Source organism: Linepithema humile, chromosome 3 (genome assembly GCF_040581485.1).
Source record: "Linepithema humile isolate Giens D197 chromosome 3, Lhum_UNIL_v1.0, whole genome shotgun sequence".
Taxonomy (NCBI): Eukaryota; Metazoa; Arthropoda; class Insecta; order Hymenoptera; family Formicidae; genus Linepithema; species Linepithema humile.
Window position 1 is genome coordinate 26,697,297 of NC_090130.1, and position 16,324 is coordinate 26,713,620.

The window sequence follows — 16,324 nt, forward strand, 5'->3', positions numbered from 1 at the left end:
CTTATTTCATTTTTGATTTCGCGAAAATAAATAGTGCGCGCAATAATATGTTCTACTCACTTTAAAAAAGATTTAATTATCGTGAATTGCAACTTGACATTTGTGAATAAGTAAAATGTTTGCGAATAATATTACATATTCTACATAGAAAATTGCATTTTTACAATTCCACTATTATCGTAAGTATCACTTTTCATACATACGACATACAATGAAAATAATATACAAGTGTAAGCATAGAGGATATATACAATACATTGTCACATGATATTACTAAACCCAAATAACAGTACGTGTTTTATAAGCAATGATCTAAAGTGTAACAAATATAAGGGACATATAACGTATAGTAGAGTTAAAAAATTTGAATACATAAAAGTAGTTTCAGAAAATCTTTTAAAATATTTAAAATTGATACAAGCAAATAAAACATGCTTCTGATATTGGAATTCATATTAATAACTTTATTAAATGAAACAAACGCATATATCACGCAATATAGTAAAATAATATTGCTGCCGGCATGGAACCCGACAGGCACGGAGGAGGTACGCTTTTTTTATTATAATGTTTCACTTGTTGCTTTCGTCCTAAGCAATATATGAGAATTCTCAAGTATTTTTTAATTGTGTTCCAATTTGCAGATACAATTAATCGTAAAAGTTTTTGGAAAATTAATTCAGCTAAATCTGCATAAAAACCACCAAATTATATCGCCCAGATTTGAAGAATGGAAATATAATGCAAAGGATGTCACAAAAATGTCGCAGTCAAAAGCATTGGATCCTTGTTTCTTTTTTCATGAGAATCATACCTGTTTTGCTGCCATCAACTTTTGTCACGAAAATGGATTGGTCAGTAATACCATATAAAAAGCAACTGTTTGGAAAATGTTATGTTTAAAATTTTAATCCTTAACTCTCTTTGCTTTATATATAAGCGTTATACGTAAAAGAAAACAAATATATGTTTTTTAAAATAGGAAGGATTCATTTTTGTGGAAAACGATTCATTGGAGATTCGGCCTTTGCAGAACGAGTATGCGCCTTTGTTCTTAATCGATGACTTTTGCGATAAAGAAGATATTAATCTTTCATTTGGGAAACCTCATCTCATTAAAACATTGGTACAATATTTTGATGATTCAAATCTGTATCTTTCGAACAATTTAAATCGCAAACAACGTAACGTACGAAATACGGAACAAAAGTTAACCATAGAACTTGCCGTTTTTTTCGACGAAGCAGCATATCGCACATTTATGCCTCTTCTAGACAACGATGTGGAAAAAATACGCTATATGATATTAGCGCATGTGAATCGTATTCAAGCTGCGTTTCATCATCCCAGTTTGGGTGTCACTATTGATATTTCACTGGTATATTTGGAAATTATGCAAAAACAGCCGTCACAATTGCCAGTTGTCGACGGAGACGCAAAGAACATGCTGGCTTCCTTTTGCAATTACTCGAATACTCACAATCCTTCGGACCAACGGGATCCACATCACTGGGACATTGGTCTTTACTTAACAGGAATAAATATTTATTTACCACAGAACATGACAGATGTTAGCAAATATGCAAAAAGTAATGAAAGAATTATCAAGGATTATCTCCCTTTGGGGGTGGCTTATCCGTATGCCGTATGCGAAGACGATTTTTCATGCGCGATTGCAGAATTTCGTGATGCATCTGAAATCATTTCTTCGGGTTTAAGATCATCTCTTGCAGATGTTCATGAAATTGGCCATATGTAAGTTTATATAAACGAGTTTCATACATATAAATTAAGTAAAAATTATATTTTATATTAGAATTTGTTTAACCGCAGAGAAAAAATGGTATAATTGATCAAATGTAAATATACATATATGATTAGTCACGAAAAAATCTGATAGCATGTAATATTTTTTATGATCATATAAAATTACATATAGTATTAGATCTTTTTATAACTATATATATATATATTTATATTTGACCAATTATACCATTTGTTCTCGGACGTTCAGTTTAGAATCAATAATTAAACAAAGTTTTCTAAAAAATTTAATTCTCTAGTTGTTTAGTACATTAATTATAAATACATAATAAAATACCCGAGAATAAATGGTGTAATATAGTCAGATGTAAATATATATAATTAGTTATGAAAAGATCTAATAACATATGTAATTTTATATGATCATATAAAATTCAGATTTTTTCATAACTAATCGTGTATATTTACATCTGGTCAATTATACCATTTTTTCTCGGGCATTTAAAAATTTTTAATTAAATAATACAAAATAAACACTTCTTTAAAATTAATAGTTTATCTATTCAATAGTTTAGGATTGAGACACGATGATTCCATCGTTTTAAAATCGAGAGATAGAAACAAATATATAATGTCACCTACCATATCTAAGTCTCGAAGTCAGGTGGCATGGTCCGAGTACAGTCATGAAACAGTCATGAGACAATTTCTACAAAAATTGCAGAAATCATATTCGTGTCTTCAAGATCATGTCAGCTTCGAAAATGACGCATACATATTCAATAATTTGCGTTATCACAATTTACCCGGAAGAGAATGGACGGCTAAAGCACAATGCGAACTATTTTTGCGCGACAAAAATGCAAACGTTGTCACGTTATATGATATATGTCAAACCTTACAATGTGAAACCCGTCACAAGAATACGTATTATTTCACGGGACCCGCGCTGGCTGGTAGGTTTTTTATTCTGACTAGATACTGTAGCTTTAAATTTATCTGCTTCATTTTCAGGAACTCATTGTGCACTCGGCATGGAATGTCACGGCGGAGAATGCGTTTCCGTTATCGAGCCGCCATACATTTTTAAGTATTGTGAAGACGATAACTGGAGTGAATGGAAAGAAGACTCTTGTAAAAATTCCTATTGCTTGGAAGGATCCAAAGGCGTACGAGACAAACGACGTTTTTGCAAACATCAGAATGACAAAACAGCGAATTGCATTGGACCATATTACGATGTAGTTTTGTGCGATGATTCTTCACTCTGCAGCCAAAAACGCAAGACAATCGCCGAGTTCACTACTATGAAATGCACCGAATTCAGCCATGTCATGTCTGAACTGGAATTGAAGCCAGGATGGCAGGCTCCTCATGAAGTGAATAAACCGTGGATAGCTTGCACTATACACTGTGTACGAAAGGACGTTCTTACTTTTTACGCGCCACGTTGGGAAATGCTCAACTTTGGTAACAACCCGTATTTTCCGGATGGAACATTGTGTCACAAAACACGCGGCCAAAATTATTATTGCCGGCAGCATCACTGTCTGCCGCAAAACTACTCATTGGAAGAAAATTGGGGGAGACATTATCTACATGTGTGAATCAGTTATTCAAAGAAACGAAAATTGCAAAACGTGCGTGAATCTTTTTAGGACGGTTTACAATTCGTTTAATACTTTATTCGTTACTTGTCTTCGTACAAAAATAATTTTGGCCTTTTTAAATGTTTCAGATATATTAAGTAAAGGTAAAGGTTTTGATAAGATCTTTATGATAGAAAAATGGACTGAATTATTTTATTATATGTACTAGATACATAACCACGTGTTACGCGCGCCAATTATTTGTTTAATTACAAAAAAATATCTATTGTAAATATCTTTAATAAAAATAATGGCATAATATCACCATTACTTTGTGACGCGCCGATCTATGCGCTCCTCCTTTTTTAATTTAGATTTCGTAAATTTTGTAGAATATAAATCTTTATCTTGACCTGTTTATGATTGCGATATGTTTTCAGCTTAACGCACTACTATTATGTAACGTTGTATAAATGTTTGCATTTTTTTACTTTATTATTAACGTTTATTTCGTGTATTTTCTTTTCTATGATTCATAACAATCATTAAACTAAGTATGATAAATCGTAAATTTTGAGTTGTATTTAAATCAATTGTATTTGTCTTTATAACTTGGTTCATATTTGGACACGTGCAAACACATAGTGCGCGCAAACAAATGTTTTGGTCTTTCTTAAAAAATTAAACTCTTATTAATTGAAACTTGACATTTGCAAATAAATAAAATGCATGCAAAGCAGCATGTATACTTTTGAAAACTTTAAACCCAACATCATTATGAAGCATCAAAAGAACAAGTCTATTTTAGTTAATCAAATTCATACGCATGTTCTTTTTTTTTAAGTCTATTGAAAATAAAAGTCGACATGCATTACATGATGCAAAATAGCAAAAATTAATAAACAATTACCCATACAAATTTTTCAGCGGCCTCTAGTTTTTATATTATGAATTTAATATTTAAAAGTATTTTATTATGTAACTATAACTATTTTTTATATTGTCATTTGTGAGGAGTAAAATGTTAAAATGAGGCCCCAGCTTGCGTCTAATGCGCCTTATGATAGATGCAGCCGTGAATGCACGTGTATGATATTACACATTCTGCAAAGAAAGTTGCATTTTCTAAAATTCCACCGCCATAGCAAGTATCAAATTTCAGACATATGATACAGAATTGAAAGAAATATACACACACATATATGTAAGCATAAAGGACACAAACACTTTAATGTCACATAATATTCCTAAACCCAGATGACAGTACGTGTTTCATACGCGATGATCTAAAGTGTAACAAATATAAGAGACCTATAACGTATGGTAAAGTTAAAAATTTTTAATACATAAAAGTAGTTTCAAAAAATCTTTTAAAATATTTAAAATTGATACAAGCAAAAAAAACATGCTTCTGATATTGGAGTTTATATTAATAATTATGTTAAATGAAACGCACGCATACATCACGCAAGATAGTGAATTAATATTACTGCCGGCATGGAAACCGACAGGCGCGGAAAAGGTACGGTTGTTTTACTGTGAATTTCACTTGCTACTTAACGTCCAAAGCGATATTTGAAAATTCTTATGTATTTTTTAATTACGTTACAATTTGCAGATACCATTAATCCTAAAAGCTTTCGGAAAATTAATTCAGCTGAATTTGCGTAAAAACAACCAGATTGTATCACCCGCGTTTGAAGAGTGGAAATATAATGCAAAGGGCGTCACAAATATATCGCAGTTAAAAACATTGGATCCTTGTTTCTATATTCACGAGAATCATGTCAGTTCTGCTGTCATCAACTTTTGTCATCAAAATGGATTGGTCAGTAGTATCGAATAAATAAACGATTGTTTAAAAAATGTTTTGTTTATTATTTCAATCTTTATGTCTTTTTTGCGTTATATATTATCAAGACGTAAAAAAACAAATATATGATTTTTAAAGTAGGAAGGAATTATTTTTGTGGAAAACGATTCATTGAAGATTCGGCCTTTGCGGAGCGAGTTTGCATCTTTGTTCTTAATTGACAACTTATGCGTTAAAGAAGATATTAATCTTTCATTTGGGAAACCTCATCTTATTAAAACATCGGTACAATATTTTGATGATTCAAATCTGTATCCTTCGAACAATTTAAATCAGAAACAACGTAACGTACGAAATACGAAACAAAAGTTAACCATAGAACTTGCCGTTTTCTTCGACGAAGCAGCATATCGCACATTTATGCCTCTTCTGGACAACGATGTGGAAAAAATACGCTGTATGATATTAGCGTATGTGAATCGTATCCAGGCTGCGTTTCATCATCCCAGTTTGGGTGTCACTATTGATATTTCAGTGGTATACTTGGAAATTATGCAAAAACAGCCGTCACAATTGCCAGTTGTTGATAAAGTTTATACTGATCTGGCTGTTTTGTTCTGTGAATACGCTAATGCTGCCAATTCTCTGGATGATAATAATCCGTATCATTGGGACTTTGGCCTTTACCTAACCGGAATGGATCTATATAAATATTCAAGCATATTGGGGATAAATTATAAGAATTATGATCCTGTTGGAGGATCTTACAATGGCACATGTTCAGAAAATAAAGCATGCGGGATAGCAGAATTCCATGCTGCATCTGAAATCTTATCCTTGGGTATCAAATCATCCATTATTTCTATTCATGAGATTGGCCATTTGTAAGTTTATACAGGGTGTTCCAGACTTACCAAATAACCGGTTGAGACTCCTGACGTTGTTCTGAGACGAAAGTTTCTTTGGCAAAATGTCGAGGGTGTCGTAATTTCGCCGTTATGAAGAGTAAAAGTTCCCCAATCTATGCGCTGAATTTTTTCGCGCTCAGGGACATTGCACATCAAAGGAGCCCCATGCATCGCGCAACGATTGACTCGATCGAGCGCGTTTCTCGCGATTGTTCACGCATTCACTGTTCACTGTTTCACAGTACTTCACAGGAAGAATGGAGTCAGATCCGCCGGAAACCTCGTTGGCCAGTGCACGGGCGCACTCCGCGTACGATTTATCTATCCGTGTATTTCGTGTTTAACGCGCGACGCGTTTTCGCGCACGTGTGTGGCAAGGCTATCATCGCATCACTTTTCGACATTTTTTCTTCGCGACATTGACATTCGTATGACCGACGAAAAAGGACGGACCGATTGCTCACCAAATTGCAAATCACGACACGCGCGATAGAAAATCGATATAAGCGCTGCGAGGTATGACTTACCGCGTCTTACGTCAATACGGAGCAATCGATGTGAGATACGAAATAAGAAATAATTTAAATTTTTTATTAAAAATCTAAATTTTATTTTTGTTTAAGAAAACGTCGTATCTTATATCGATTGCTCCGCATCGACGTAAGACGCGGTAGGTTATACCTCGCAGCGCTCATATCGATTATCTATCGCGGGAGCACGCGGCGCTTCGTGCTAGTGTTTGACAGTTCCGCGCGCGTGTCGTGATTTCGTGCAATTTGGTGAGCGATCGGTCCGTCTTTTTTCGTCAGTCATACGAATCGTCATCAACAATTGCGAGAAACGCGCTCGATCGAGTCAATCGTTGCACGATGCACAGGACTCCTTTGATGTGCAATGTCCCTGAGCGCGGGAAAATTCAGCGCATAGATTGGGGAACTATTACCCTTCATAACGCCAAAATTACGACACCCTCGACATTTTGCCAAAGAAACTTTCGTCTCAGAACAACGTCAGGAGTTTCAACCGGTTATTCGGTAAGTCTGGAACACCCTGTATATACTGTATCTAAACGTACAAATAAAATAAAAATTAGATTTTGCATTACAAATTATTTAATTGTATTAATTGAAAATAAAGAAGTTTTTCTAAGAAATTTAATTCTTTAATTGTTAAGTACGTTAATTATGAATAAATTAGAAAATATATAAAAATATATTAATTAGATAATACAATGTTAAACACATTTTCGAAATTAAAAATTAATAGTTTTATTGTACAATTCCAGTTTAGGATTGACACATGATTTGAGTTCAGATCCAGGAGGCAGATACAAATACATCATGTCAGAATACGCAACCAATGAAGTTCAAACAGTATGGTCTGAGAGAAGTCGTAAAGAAATAAAAAATCTCTGGAAAATAGCCTATTGTCTTCGAGATCACGTGAGATCCGAAAATCTCAATGACGCATATGTATTTGATAATTTGATTCGTTACAATTTACCCGGAAGAGAATGGACTGCCAAAACACAATGTGAAGTATATTTGCGCGACAAGAATGCGAACGTAGTCACGTTATATGATATATGTGAAACTTTACAATGTGAAGTCCCTTACACGAATAGGTATTATTTCACGGGACCCGCGCTGGCTGGTAAGTTTTTTATTCTGACTAGATACTGTAACTTTAAATTCATCGACTTTATTTTTAGGAACTCATTGCGCACTCGGCATGGAATGTCGTGACCGAAAATGCGTACCCGTTATCGAACCGCCATACATTTTAAAGCATTGTGAAGACGATAACTGGAGTGAATGGAAAGAAGACTCCTGTACAAAGAACTGTTGTTTGAAAAGATCCAAAGGGGTACGAGACAAACGACGTTTTTGCAAACACCAGAATCGCAAAACAGCAAATTGCATTGGACCATATTACGACGTGGTTTTGTGCGATGCTTCTTCACTATGTAGTGGAAAACGCAAGACGGTTGCCGAATTTGCTGCCACCAAATGCGATGAATTCAGCCGTATCATGTCTGAACTGGAATTGAAATCGGGGTGGCAGGCTCCTCATGAAGTGGATAAACCGTGGATAGCCTGTACAATTCATTGTGCACAAAAGAAGTTTTCTTCTAATTTCGAGCTTCGCAAAGAATTGCTCAACTTTGGTATCGATCCATATTTTCCCGATGGAACGTTGTGTCACAAAGAAGGTGACCAGAATTATTATTGCCGCTTTCATCACTGTCTGCCTGAAAACTACTCATTGGAAAAAAATTGGGGGAAACATTATCTACGTGTGTAAATGAATATCCAGAAAAACAGAAATTGCAAAATGCGCTTGAGTCAATTTAGAACTTTTTCAATTTGTTTTGTACCTCACAATCCGTTAGTTTTATCCGTTACTCTTATCCGTTACACTCATCCGTTACTTTTTTGCGAACAAAAATAATCTAGTCTTTGTTAATAAAATATATTCAGGATATATTGAGTATATGTAAGAGAGTTTGGTTGAGTTTCATGATAAAAAAATTTATTAAATTATTTTGTTATACTGGACAAACGAGGGCGTGCTACTTGCGGAACTTATTTTTTTTATGAAAAAAATAAATATTGTAATTATAAAACTGAAAAAATGTTTTACTATCACTATTGTTTTTTGACGTCCTAAGCCATTTTCTCTTTTTTTTTTCTTATTTAAATTTCATAGATTTCGTAGAATAAGAAACTGTAACTTTACCAATTTATGATTTCAATATGTTTTCAGCTTGACTCACAATAATTATGTAACGTTGTATATGTGTCCGCATTTCTTTTATTCTATTTTTAATGTAAGGACAATAATTTCGTGTATTTTTATTTCTATGATTTGTAATAATTTTTAAAAGAAATATGATAAATCGTAAATTTTGAGTTGTATTTTAATCAATTGTATTTTGTCTTTAAATGTTGTTTCATATTTGAACACACGCAGATAGATAGTGCGCGCAAATAAATGTTCTAGTCATTCTTAAAAAATTAAACTCTTATCAATTAAAACTTGACATTTGCTAATAAATAAAATGCATATGTATAATATCACGCATTTTATATAAAATGTTGCATTTTCTTAAATTTCACCGTTATCGCAAGTATCACATTTTAAACATATGATACAGAATCGAAAGAAATATACACACACACACGAATGTAAGCATAAAAAGCATATACAATACAATGTCACATGATATTTGAAAACTCAGATTACAGTACGTGTTTCATACGCAATGATCGAAGGTGTAACAAATGTTAGAGACTTATAACGTATAGCATATTAAAAAATTTTTAACACATAAAAGTAGCATAAAAAATTAATTTTAAATATTTAAAATTAAAACAATCAAATAAAACATGCTTCTGATATTGGAATTCATTTTAATAATTTTATTAAATGAAACGAACGCATATATCACGCAAGATAGTGAAATAATATTGCTGCCGGCATGGAACCCGTCAGGCGGAAAGGAGGTACGTTTGTTTCACTGTAACGTTTTACTTGCTGGTTAATGCCCAAAGCGATATATGTGAATTCTCAAGTATTTTTTAATTGTGTTCCAATTGGCAGATACCATTAACCCTAAAAGCTTTTGGAAAATTGATTCAGCTGAAACTGTATAAAAACGACCAGATTGTATCACCCGCGTTTGAAGAGTGGAAATATAATGCAAAAAACGTCACAAAAATGTCGCAGTTAAAAGCATTGGATCCTTGCTTCTTTTTTCATGAGAATCATACTTGTTTTGCTGTCATCAACTTTTGTCACGAAAATGGATTGGTCAGTATTACTATATAAAAAGCAACTGTTTGGAAAATGTTATGTTTTCAATTTTAATTCTTAACTCTCTTTGCTTTATATATAAGCATTATACGTAATAGAAAACATGTTTTTTAAAATAGGAAGGACTTATTTTTGTGGAAAACGATTTATTGGAGATTCGGCCTTTGCGGAGCGAGTTTGCGCCTTTGTCCTTAATTGACAACTTATGCGTTAAAAAAGATATTAATCTTTCATTTGGGAAACCTCATCTTATTAAAACATCGGTACAATATTTTGATGATTCAAATCTGTATCTTTCAAACAATTTAAATCGGAAACGACGTAACGTACAAAATACGGAACAAAAGTTAACAATAAAACTTGCCGTTTTTTTCGACGAAGCAGCATATCGCACATTTATGCCTCTTCTGGACAACGATGTGGAAAAAATACGCTGTATGATATTAGCGCATGTGAATCGTATCCAGGCTGCGTTTCATCATCCTAGTTTAGGTGTCACTATTGATATTTCAGTGGTATACTTGGAAATTATGCAAAAACAGCCATCACAATTGCCAGTTGTTGATATGGTTTATACCGATCTGGCTGTTTTGTTCTGCAAATACGCAAAAGCTGCCAATTCTCGGGATGATAATGATCCGTATCATTGGGACTTTGGCCTTTACCTAACCGGAATGGATCTATATAAATATTCAAGCATATTGGGGATAAATTATAAGAATTATGATCCTGCTGGAGGATCTTACTATGGCATATGTTCACAAAATAGAGCATGCGGGATAGCAGAATTCCATGCTGCATCTGAAATCTTATCCTTGGGTATCAAATCATCTATTATTTCGGTTCATGAGATTGGCCATTTGTAAGTGTATACATATATACTGTATCTAAACGTACAAATAAAATAAAAATTAGATTTTACTGTATAAATTATTTAATTGTATTAATTGAAAACAAATAATAAAATTTTTCTAAGAAATTTAATTCTTTAATTGTTAAGTACGTTAATTATGAATAAATAAGAAAATATATAAAAATATATTAATTAGATAATACAAAGTAAAACACATTTTCAAGATTAAAAATTAATAGTTTTATTGTACAATTCCAGTTTAGGATTGACACATGATTTGAGTTCAGATCCAGGAGACGGATACAAATACATCATGTCAGAATACGCAACTAATGAAATTCAAACAGTATGGTCTGAGAGAAGTCGTAACGAAATAAAAAATCTCTGGAAAATAGCTTTTTGTCTTCGAGATCATGTGAGATCCGAAAACCTCAATGACGCATATGTATTTGATAATTTGATTCGTTACAATTTACCCGGAAGAAAATGGACTGCCAAAACACAATGTGAAGTATATTTGCGCGACAAGAATGCGAACGTAGTCACGTTATATGATATATGTGAAACTTTACAATGTGAAGTCTTTCACACGAATAGGTATTATTTCACGGGACCCGCGCTGGCTGGTAAGTTTTTTATTCTGACTAGATACTGTAGCTTTAAATTCATCGACTTTATTTTTAGGAACTTATTGCGCATTCGGCATGGAATGTCGCGGCGAAGAATGCGTCTCCCTTATCGAACCGCCATACAATTTCAGGGATTGTGAAGATGACGACTGGAGTGAATGGAAAGAAGACTCCTGTAAAAACTTCTATTGCTTGAAAGGATCCAAAGGCGTACGGAACAAACGACGTTTTTGCAAACATCAAAATGACATAACAGCAAATTGCATTGGACCATATTACGACGTGGTTTTGTGCGATGCTTCTTTATTATGTAGTGGAAAACACAAGACGGTTGCCGAATTTGCTGCCACCAAATGCGACGAATTCAGCCGTATCATGTCGGAACTGAAATTGAAACTGGGGTGGCAGGCTCCTCATGAAGTGGATAAACCGTGGATAGCCTGTACAATTCATTGTGTACAAAAGAACTTTTCTTCTCATTTTGCGCTTCGCAAAGAATTGCTCAACTTTGGTATCGATCCATATTTTCCCGATGGAACGTGGTGTCACAAAGAAGGTGACCAGGATTATTATTGCCGCTTTCATCACTGTCTGCCTGAAAATTACTCATTGGAAGAAAATTGGGGAAGACATTATCTACATGTGTGAATGAGTATCCAGAGAAACGGAAATGCAAAACGCGCTTAAATCAATTTAGAACTTTTTTAATTTGTTTTGTATTTCACATTATCCGTTACACTTTTGCAGACAAAAATAATTTAGTATTTTTTAATTATTATATTCAGAATATATTGAGTATATGTAAGAAAGTTTGGTTGAGTTTTATGATAGAAAAATTTATTAAATTATTTTGTCATACTAGACAGATGAGCGCGTGCTACTTGCGGAACTTATTTTTTTTTATGACAAAGAAATAAATATTGCAATTATATAACAGAAATAATGATTTATTATCACCATTGCGTAATGAGTTAAGCCGTCCTCTCTTTTTTCTTTTTATTTAGATTTCATAAATTTTGTAAAATGAAAATTTGTATCTTCACCTATTTATGATTGCGATATGTTTTCAGCTTGACTCACAATAATTTTGTAACGTTGTATAAATGTCCGCATTTCTTTTATTCCATTTTTAATGCAAGGACAATAATTTCGTGTATGTTTATTTTTATGATTTGTAACAGTCTTTAAAATAAATGTGATAAATCGTAAATTTTGAGTTGTATTTAAATCAATTGTATTCGTCTTTATAATTTGGTTCATATTTGGACACGTAAAAACACAGTGCGCGCATATAAATGTTTTGGTCTTTCTTAAAAAATTAAATTCTTATGAATTGAAACTTGACATTTGGAAATAAATAAAATGCATGCAAAGCAGCATTTATGCGCAACATCATTATGAAGCATCAAAAGAACAAGTCTATTTCAGTTAATCAAATTCATACGCATGTTCTTTTTCTTTAAGTCTATTGAAAATAAAAATCGACATGCATTACATGATGCAAAATAGTAAAAATTAATAAACAATTACCCATACAAATTTTACTTCTAGTTTTTATATTATAAATTTAATATTTAAAAGTATTTTATTATGTAACTATAACTATATAGGCTATTTTTTATATTGTCATTCGTGAAAAGTAAAATTTTAAAATGAGACCCCAGCTTGCGTCTAATGCGCCTTATGATAGATGCGGCCGTAAATGCACTTATATGATGTCACACATTCTGCAAAGAAAGTTGCATTTTCTAAAATTCCACCGCCATAGCAAGTATCAAATTTTAGACATATAATACAGAATTGAAAGAAATATATACACACATATATGTAAGCATAGAGGACACAAACACTTTAATGTCACATGATATTCCTAAACCCAGATGACAGTACGTGTTTCATACGCGATGATCTAAAGTGTAACAATTATAAGAGACCTAAAACGTATGGTAAAGTTAAATATTTTTAATACATAAAAGTAGTTTCAGAAAATCTTTTAAAATATTAAAAATCGATACAAGCAAATAAAACATGCTTCTGATATTGGAGTTTATATTAATAATTATGTTAAATAAAACAAACGCATACATCACGCAAGATAGTGAAATAATATTGCTGCCGGTATGGAACCTGACAGACGCGGAGGAGGTACGCTTGTTCTACTGTAAATTTCACTTCTTGCTTAATGCGAAAACGATATTTAAGTATTCACAAGTTTTTTTTAATTGCCATTCAATTTGCAGATACCATTAACCCTGAAAGTTTTTGGAAAATTGATTCAGCTAAATCTGCGTAAAAACGATAAAATTGTATCGCCCACGTTTGAAGAATGGAAATATAATACAAAAAGCATCAAAAAAATGTCGCAGTTAAAAGCATTAGATTCTTGCTTCTATATTCACGAGGATCATGTCAGTTCTGCTGCCATCAACTTTTGTCATGAAAATGGATTGGTCAGTAGTATCGAATGAATAAACAACTGTTTGGAAAATGTTTTGTTTATTGTTTTAATCTTTACGTGTTTTTGCGTTATATATAATCAAGACACTTAAAAAAACAAATATATGTTTTTTAAAATAGGAGGGACTCATTTTTGTGGAGAATGATACATTGGAAATTCGGCCTTTGAGGAGCGAGTTGGCGCCGTTGTCCTTAATCGACGACTATTGCGTTAAAGGAGAAATTAATCTTTCATTTGGCAAACCTCATCTTATTAAAACATCGGTACAATATTTTGATAATTCAAATCTGTATCTTCTGAACAATTTAAAACGGAAACGACGTGACGCACGTATTGCAGAACGAAAGTTAACCATAGAACTTGCCGTTTTCTTCGACGAAGCAGCATATCGCACATTCATGCCTCTTCTGGACAACGATGTGGACAAAATACGCTATATGATATTAGCGTATGTGAATCGTATCCAGGCTGCGTTCCATCTTCCCAGTTTAGGTGTCGCTATTGATATTTCACTGGTACACTTGGAAATTATGCAAAAACAGCCGTCACAATTGCCAGTTGTCAACAGAGACGCACAGAACATTTTGGCTTCGTTCTGCAAATACTCAAAAACTCACAATCCTTCGTACGATCGGGATCCGCATCACTGGGATGTTGCTCTTTACTTAACAGGATTAAATCTTTATAGACTAGAGACCATGAAAATTGTTAGCAATTATTCAAAGAGTAATGAAAAAATTATCAAGAATTATCAGCCTTTAGGAGTAAGCAAACCGTATGCCATATGCAAAACTTTTTCATGCGCGATTGCAGAATTCCGTGATACTAAAATCACTTCTTCGGGTTTAAGATCATCTCTTGTAGCTGTTCATGAGATTAGCCATGTGTAAGTTTATATAAACTAGTTTTATACATATAAATAAAGTAAATATTATATTTATAATAGAATTTATTTAACCGTACGGTTTAGTATCAACAAGTAAAGAATCTTTTCTAAAAAATTTGATTCTTTAGTTGTTTAGTACATTATTTATAAATATTTAACAAAATATTTAAAAATATTTTTTATTAAATAATGCAAAATAAACACAATTTCGAAATTAATAATTTATTTATTCAATAGTTTAGGATTGCAACACGATAATTCTTTTGTTTCAAAATCGAAAGACAGAAACAAATTTTATATAATGACAACTAACGTGTCCAAGTCTCAATCTCAGGTGATATGGTCCGAGCACAGTTATAAAACGGTCATGAGTATATTTTTACTAAGATTTAAGGAATCATTTTCGTGTCTTCGAGATCATGTTAGCCCCACAAATTCGGCATATGTATTCAATAATTTGCATTATCACAATTTACCCGGAAGAGAATGGACGGCCAAAGCGCAATGCGAACTATTTTTGCGCGACAAAAATGCAAACGTTGTCACGTTATATGATATATGTCAAACCTTACAATGTGAAATCCGTCACAAGAATACGTATTATTTCACGGGACCCGCGCTGGCTGGTAAGTTTTTTATTCTGACTAGATACTGTACCTTTAAATTTATTGACTTCATTTTTAGGAACTCATTGCGCACTCGGCATGGAATGTTGCGGCGAAAAATGCATCCCCGTTATCGAGCCGCCATACATTTTCAAGTATTGTGAAGATGACAACTGGAGTGAATGGAAAGAAGACTCCTGTAAGAACTCCTATTGCTTGGAAGGATCCAAAGGCGTACGAAACAAACGACGTTTTTGCAAACATCAGAATGACATAACAGCGAACTGCATTGGACCATATTACGACGTGGTTTTGTGCGATGATTCTTCACTTTGCAGCCAAAAACGCAAGACAATCGCCGAGTTCACTACTATGAAATGCACCGAATTCAGCCGTATCATGTCTGAACTGGAATTGAAGCCGGGATGGCAGGCTCCTCATAAAATGGATAAACCGTGGATAGCTTGCACTATACACTGTGTACGAAAGAAATTTTCTACTTTTTACGCGCCACGCTGGGAAATGCTCAACTTTGGTAACAACCCGTATTTTCCGGATGGAACGTTGTGTCACAAAACACGCGACCAAAATTATTATTGCCGCTTTCATCATTGTCTGCCTGAAAACTACTCATTGGAAGAAAATTGGGGGAGACATTATCTACATGTGTGAATGAGTATCCAGAGAAACGGAAATTGCAAAACGCGCATGAGTCAATTTGAAACATTTTTCAATTTGTTTTGTATCTCACATTATCCATTACTCTTTTGCGAACAAAAATAATCTAGTTTGTTAATAAAATATATTTAGGATATATTGAGTATATTTAAGAGAGTTTGGTTGGGTTTCGTGATAGAAAAATTAAATTATTTTGTTGTACTGGACAGACGAGTGCGTGCTACTTGCGGCACTTATTTTTTTTATGACAAGAAAATAAATATTGTATATATATAACTGATATAATGTTTTATTATCACCATCACTTTTTGACGTCCTGAGCCTT

At 33.3% G+C, this 16,324-nt stretch overlaps 4 protein-coding genes across 5 annotated transcripts; all 4 read left to right on the forward strand.

The window, feature by feature from the left end:
• The first annotated feature begins 18 nt into the window (after window positions 1–18).
• On the forward strand, window positions 19–4,521 carry LOC105673438 (A disintegrin and metalloproteinase with thrombospondin motifs adt-2-like). Its single transcript, XM_012369072.2, has 6 exons — window positions 19–548; window positions 645–854; window positions 983–1,755; window positions 2,335–2,720; window positions 2,779–3,404; window positions 3,503–4,521. The coding sequence occupies exons 1-5, from the start codon at window positions 432–434 to the stop codon at window positions 3,369–3,371; spliced, it is 2,079 nt and encodes a 692-aa protein (XP_012224495.2). The 5' UTR covers window positions 19–431; the 3' UTR covers window positions 3,372–3,404; window positions 3,503–4,521.
• Window positions 4,522–4,613: 92 nt separating this feature from the next.
• Window positions 4,614–9,297, forward strand: LOC136998919 (A disintegrin and metalloproteinase with thrombospondin motifs adt-2-like). Its single transcript, XM_067352302.1, has 5 exons — window positions 4,614–4,875; window positions 4,972–5,181; window positions 5,308–6,050; window positions 7,360–7,727; window positions 7,786–9,297. Exons 1-5 carry the CDS (start codon window positions 4,759–4,761, stop codon window positions 8,376–8,378), a joined length of 2,031 nt encoding a protein of 676 aa, XP_067208403.1. The 5' UTR covers window positions 4,614–4,758; the 3' UTR covers window positions 8,379–9,297.
• Window positions 9,298–9,333: 36 nt separating this feature from the next.
• LOC136998918 (A disintegrin and metalloproteinase with thrombospondin motifs adt-2-like) lies at window positions 9,334–12,486 on the forward strand. Its single transcript, XM_067352301.1, has 5 exons — window positions 9,334–9,580; window positions 9,678–9,887; window positions 10,010–10,752; window positions 11,002–11,369; window positions 11,428–12,486. Exons 1-5 carry the CDS (start codon window positions 9,464–9,466, stop codon window positions 12,018–12,020), a joined length of 2,031 nt encoding a protein of 676 aa, XP_067208402.1. The 5' UTR covers window positions 9,334–9,463; the 3' UTR covers window positions 12,021–12,486.
• Window positions 12,487–13,248: 762 nt separating this feature from the next.
• LOC105673437 (A disintegrin and metalloproteinase with thrombospondin motifs 2-like) lies at window positions 13,249–16,312 on the forward strand. Of its 2 annotated transcripts, none has more exons than XM_067352300.1 (5): window positions 13,249–13,517; window positions 13,613–13,822; window positions 13,950–14,716; window positions 14,954–15,342; window positions 15,401–16,312. In XM_067352300.1, the coding sequence occupies exons 1-5, from the start codon at window positions 13,401–13,403 to the stop codon at window positions 15,991–15,993; spliced, it is 2,076 nt and encodes a 691-aa protein (XP_067208401.1). In that variant the 5' UTR covers window positions 13,249–13,400; the 3' UTR covers window positions 15,994–16,312. The 2 variants fall into 2 exon arrangements, with proteins under 2 accessions (XP_067208401.1, XP_012224494.2); XM_012369071.2 differs by having other exon boundaries at window positions 13,391–13,533.
• The last annotated feature ends 12 nt before the right edge of the window (window positions 16,313–16,324 follow it).

Excerpts from the sequence above, each read along its gene's own strand:
- LOC136998918 (XM_067352301.1), top strand. The coding sequence starts at position 9,464 with ATGCTTCTGATATTGGAATTCATTTTAATAATTTTATTAAATGAAACG. Across the intron at positions 9,888-10,009 it reads TTTGTCACGAAAATGGATTG|GAAGGACTTATTTTTGTGGA; the intron begins GTCAGTATTACT and ends TTTTTAAAATAG. Across the intron at positions 11,370-11,427 it reads CACGGGACCCGCGCTGGCTG|GAACTTATTGCGCATTCGGC; the intron begins GTAAGTTTTTTA and ends CTTTATTTTTAG.
- LOC105673437 (XM_067352300.1), top strand. The coding sequence starts at position 13,401 with ATGCTTCTGATATTGGAGTTTATATTAATAATTATGTTAAATAAAACA. Across the intron at positions 13,823-13,949 it reads TTTGTCATGAAAATGGATTG|GAGGGACTCATTTTTGTGGA; the intron begins GTCAGTAGTATC and ends TTTTTAAAATAG. Across the intron at positions 14,717-14,953 it reads GTTCATGAGATTAGCCATGT|TTTAGGATTGCAACACGATA; the intron begins GTAAGTTTATAT and ends TTTATTCAATAG.
- LOC136998919 (XM_067352302.1), top strand. The coding sequence starts at position 4,759 with ATGCTTCTGATATTGGAGTTTATATTAATAATTATGTTAAATGAAACG. Across the intron at positions 6,051-7,359 it reads ATTCATGAGATTGGCCATTT|TTTAGGATTGACACATGATT; the intron begins GTAAGTTTATAC and ends GTACAATTCCAG. Across the intron at positions 7,728-7,785 it reads CACGGGACCCGCGCTGGCTG|GAACTCATTGCGCACTCGGC; the intron begins GTAAGTTTTTTA and ends CTTTATTTTTAG.
- LOC105673438 (XM_012369072.2), top strand. The coding sequence starts at position 432 with ATGCTTCTGATATTGGAATTCATATTAATAACTTTATTAAATGAAACA. Across the intron at positions 549-644 it reads ACCCGACAGGCACGGAGGAG|ATACAATTAATCGTAAAAGT; the intron begins GTACGCTTTTTT and ends TCCAATTTGCAG. Across the intron at positions 855-982 it reads TTTGTCACGAAAATGGATTG|GAAGGATTCATTTTTGTGGA; the intron begins GTCAGTAATACC and ends TTTTTAAAATAG.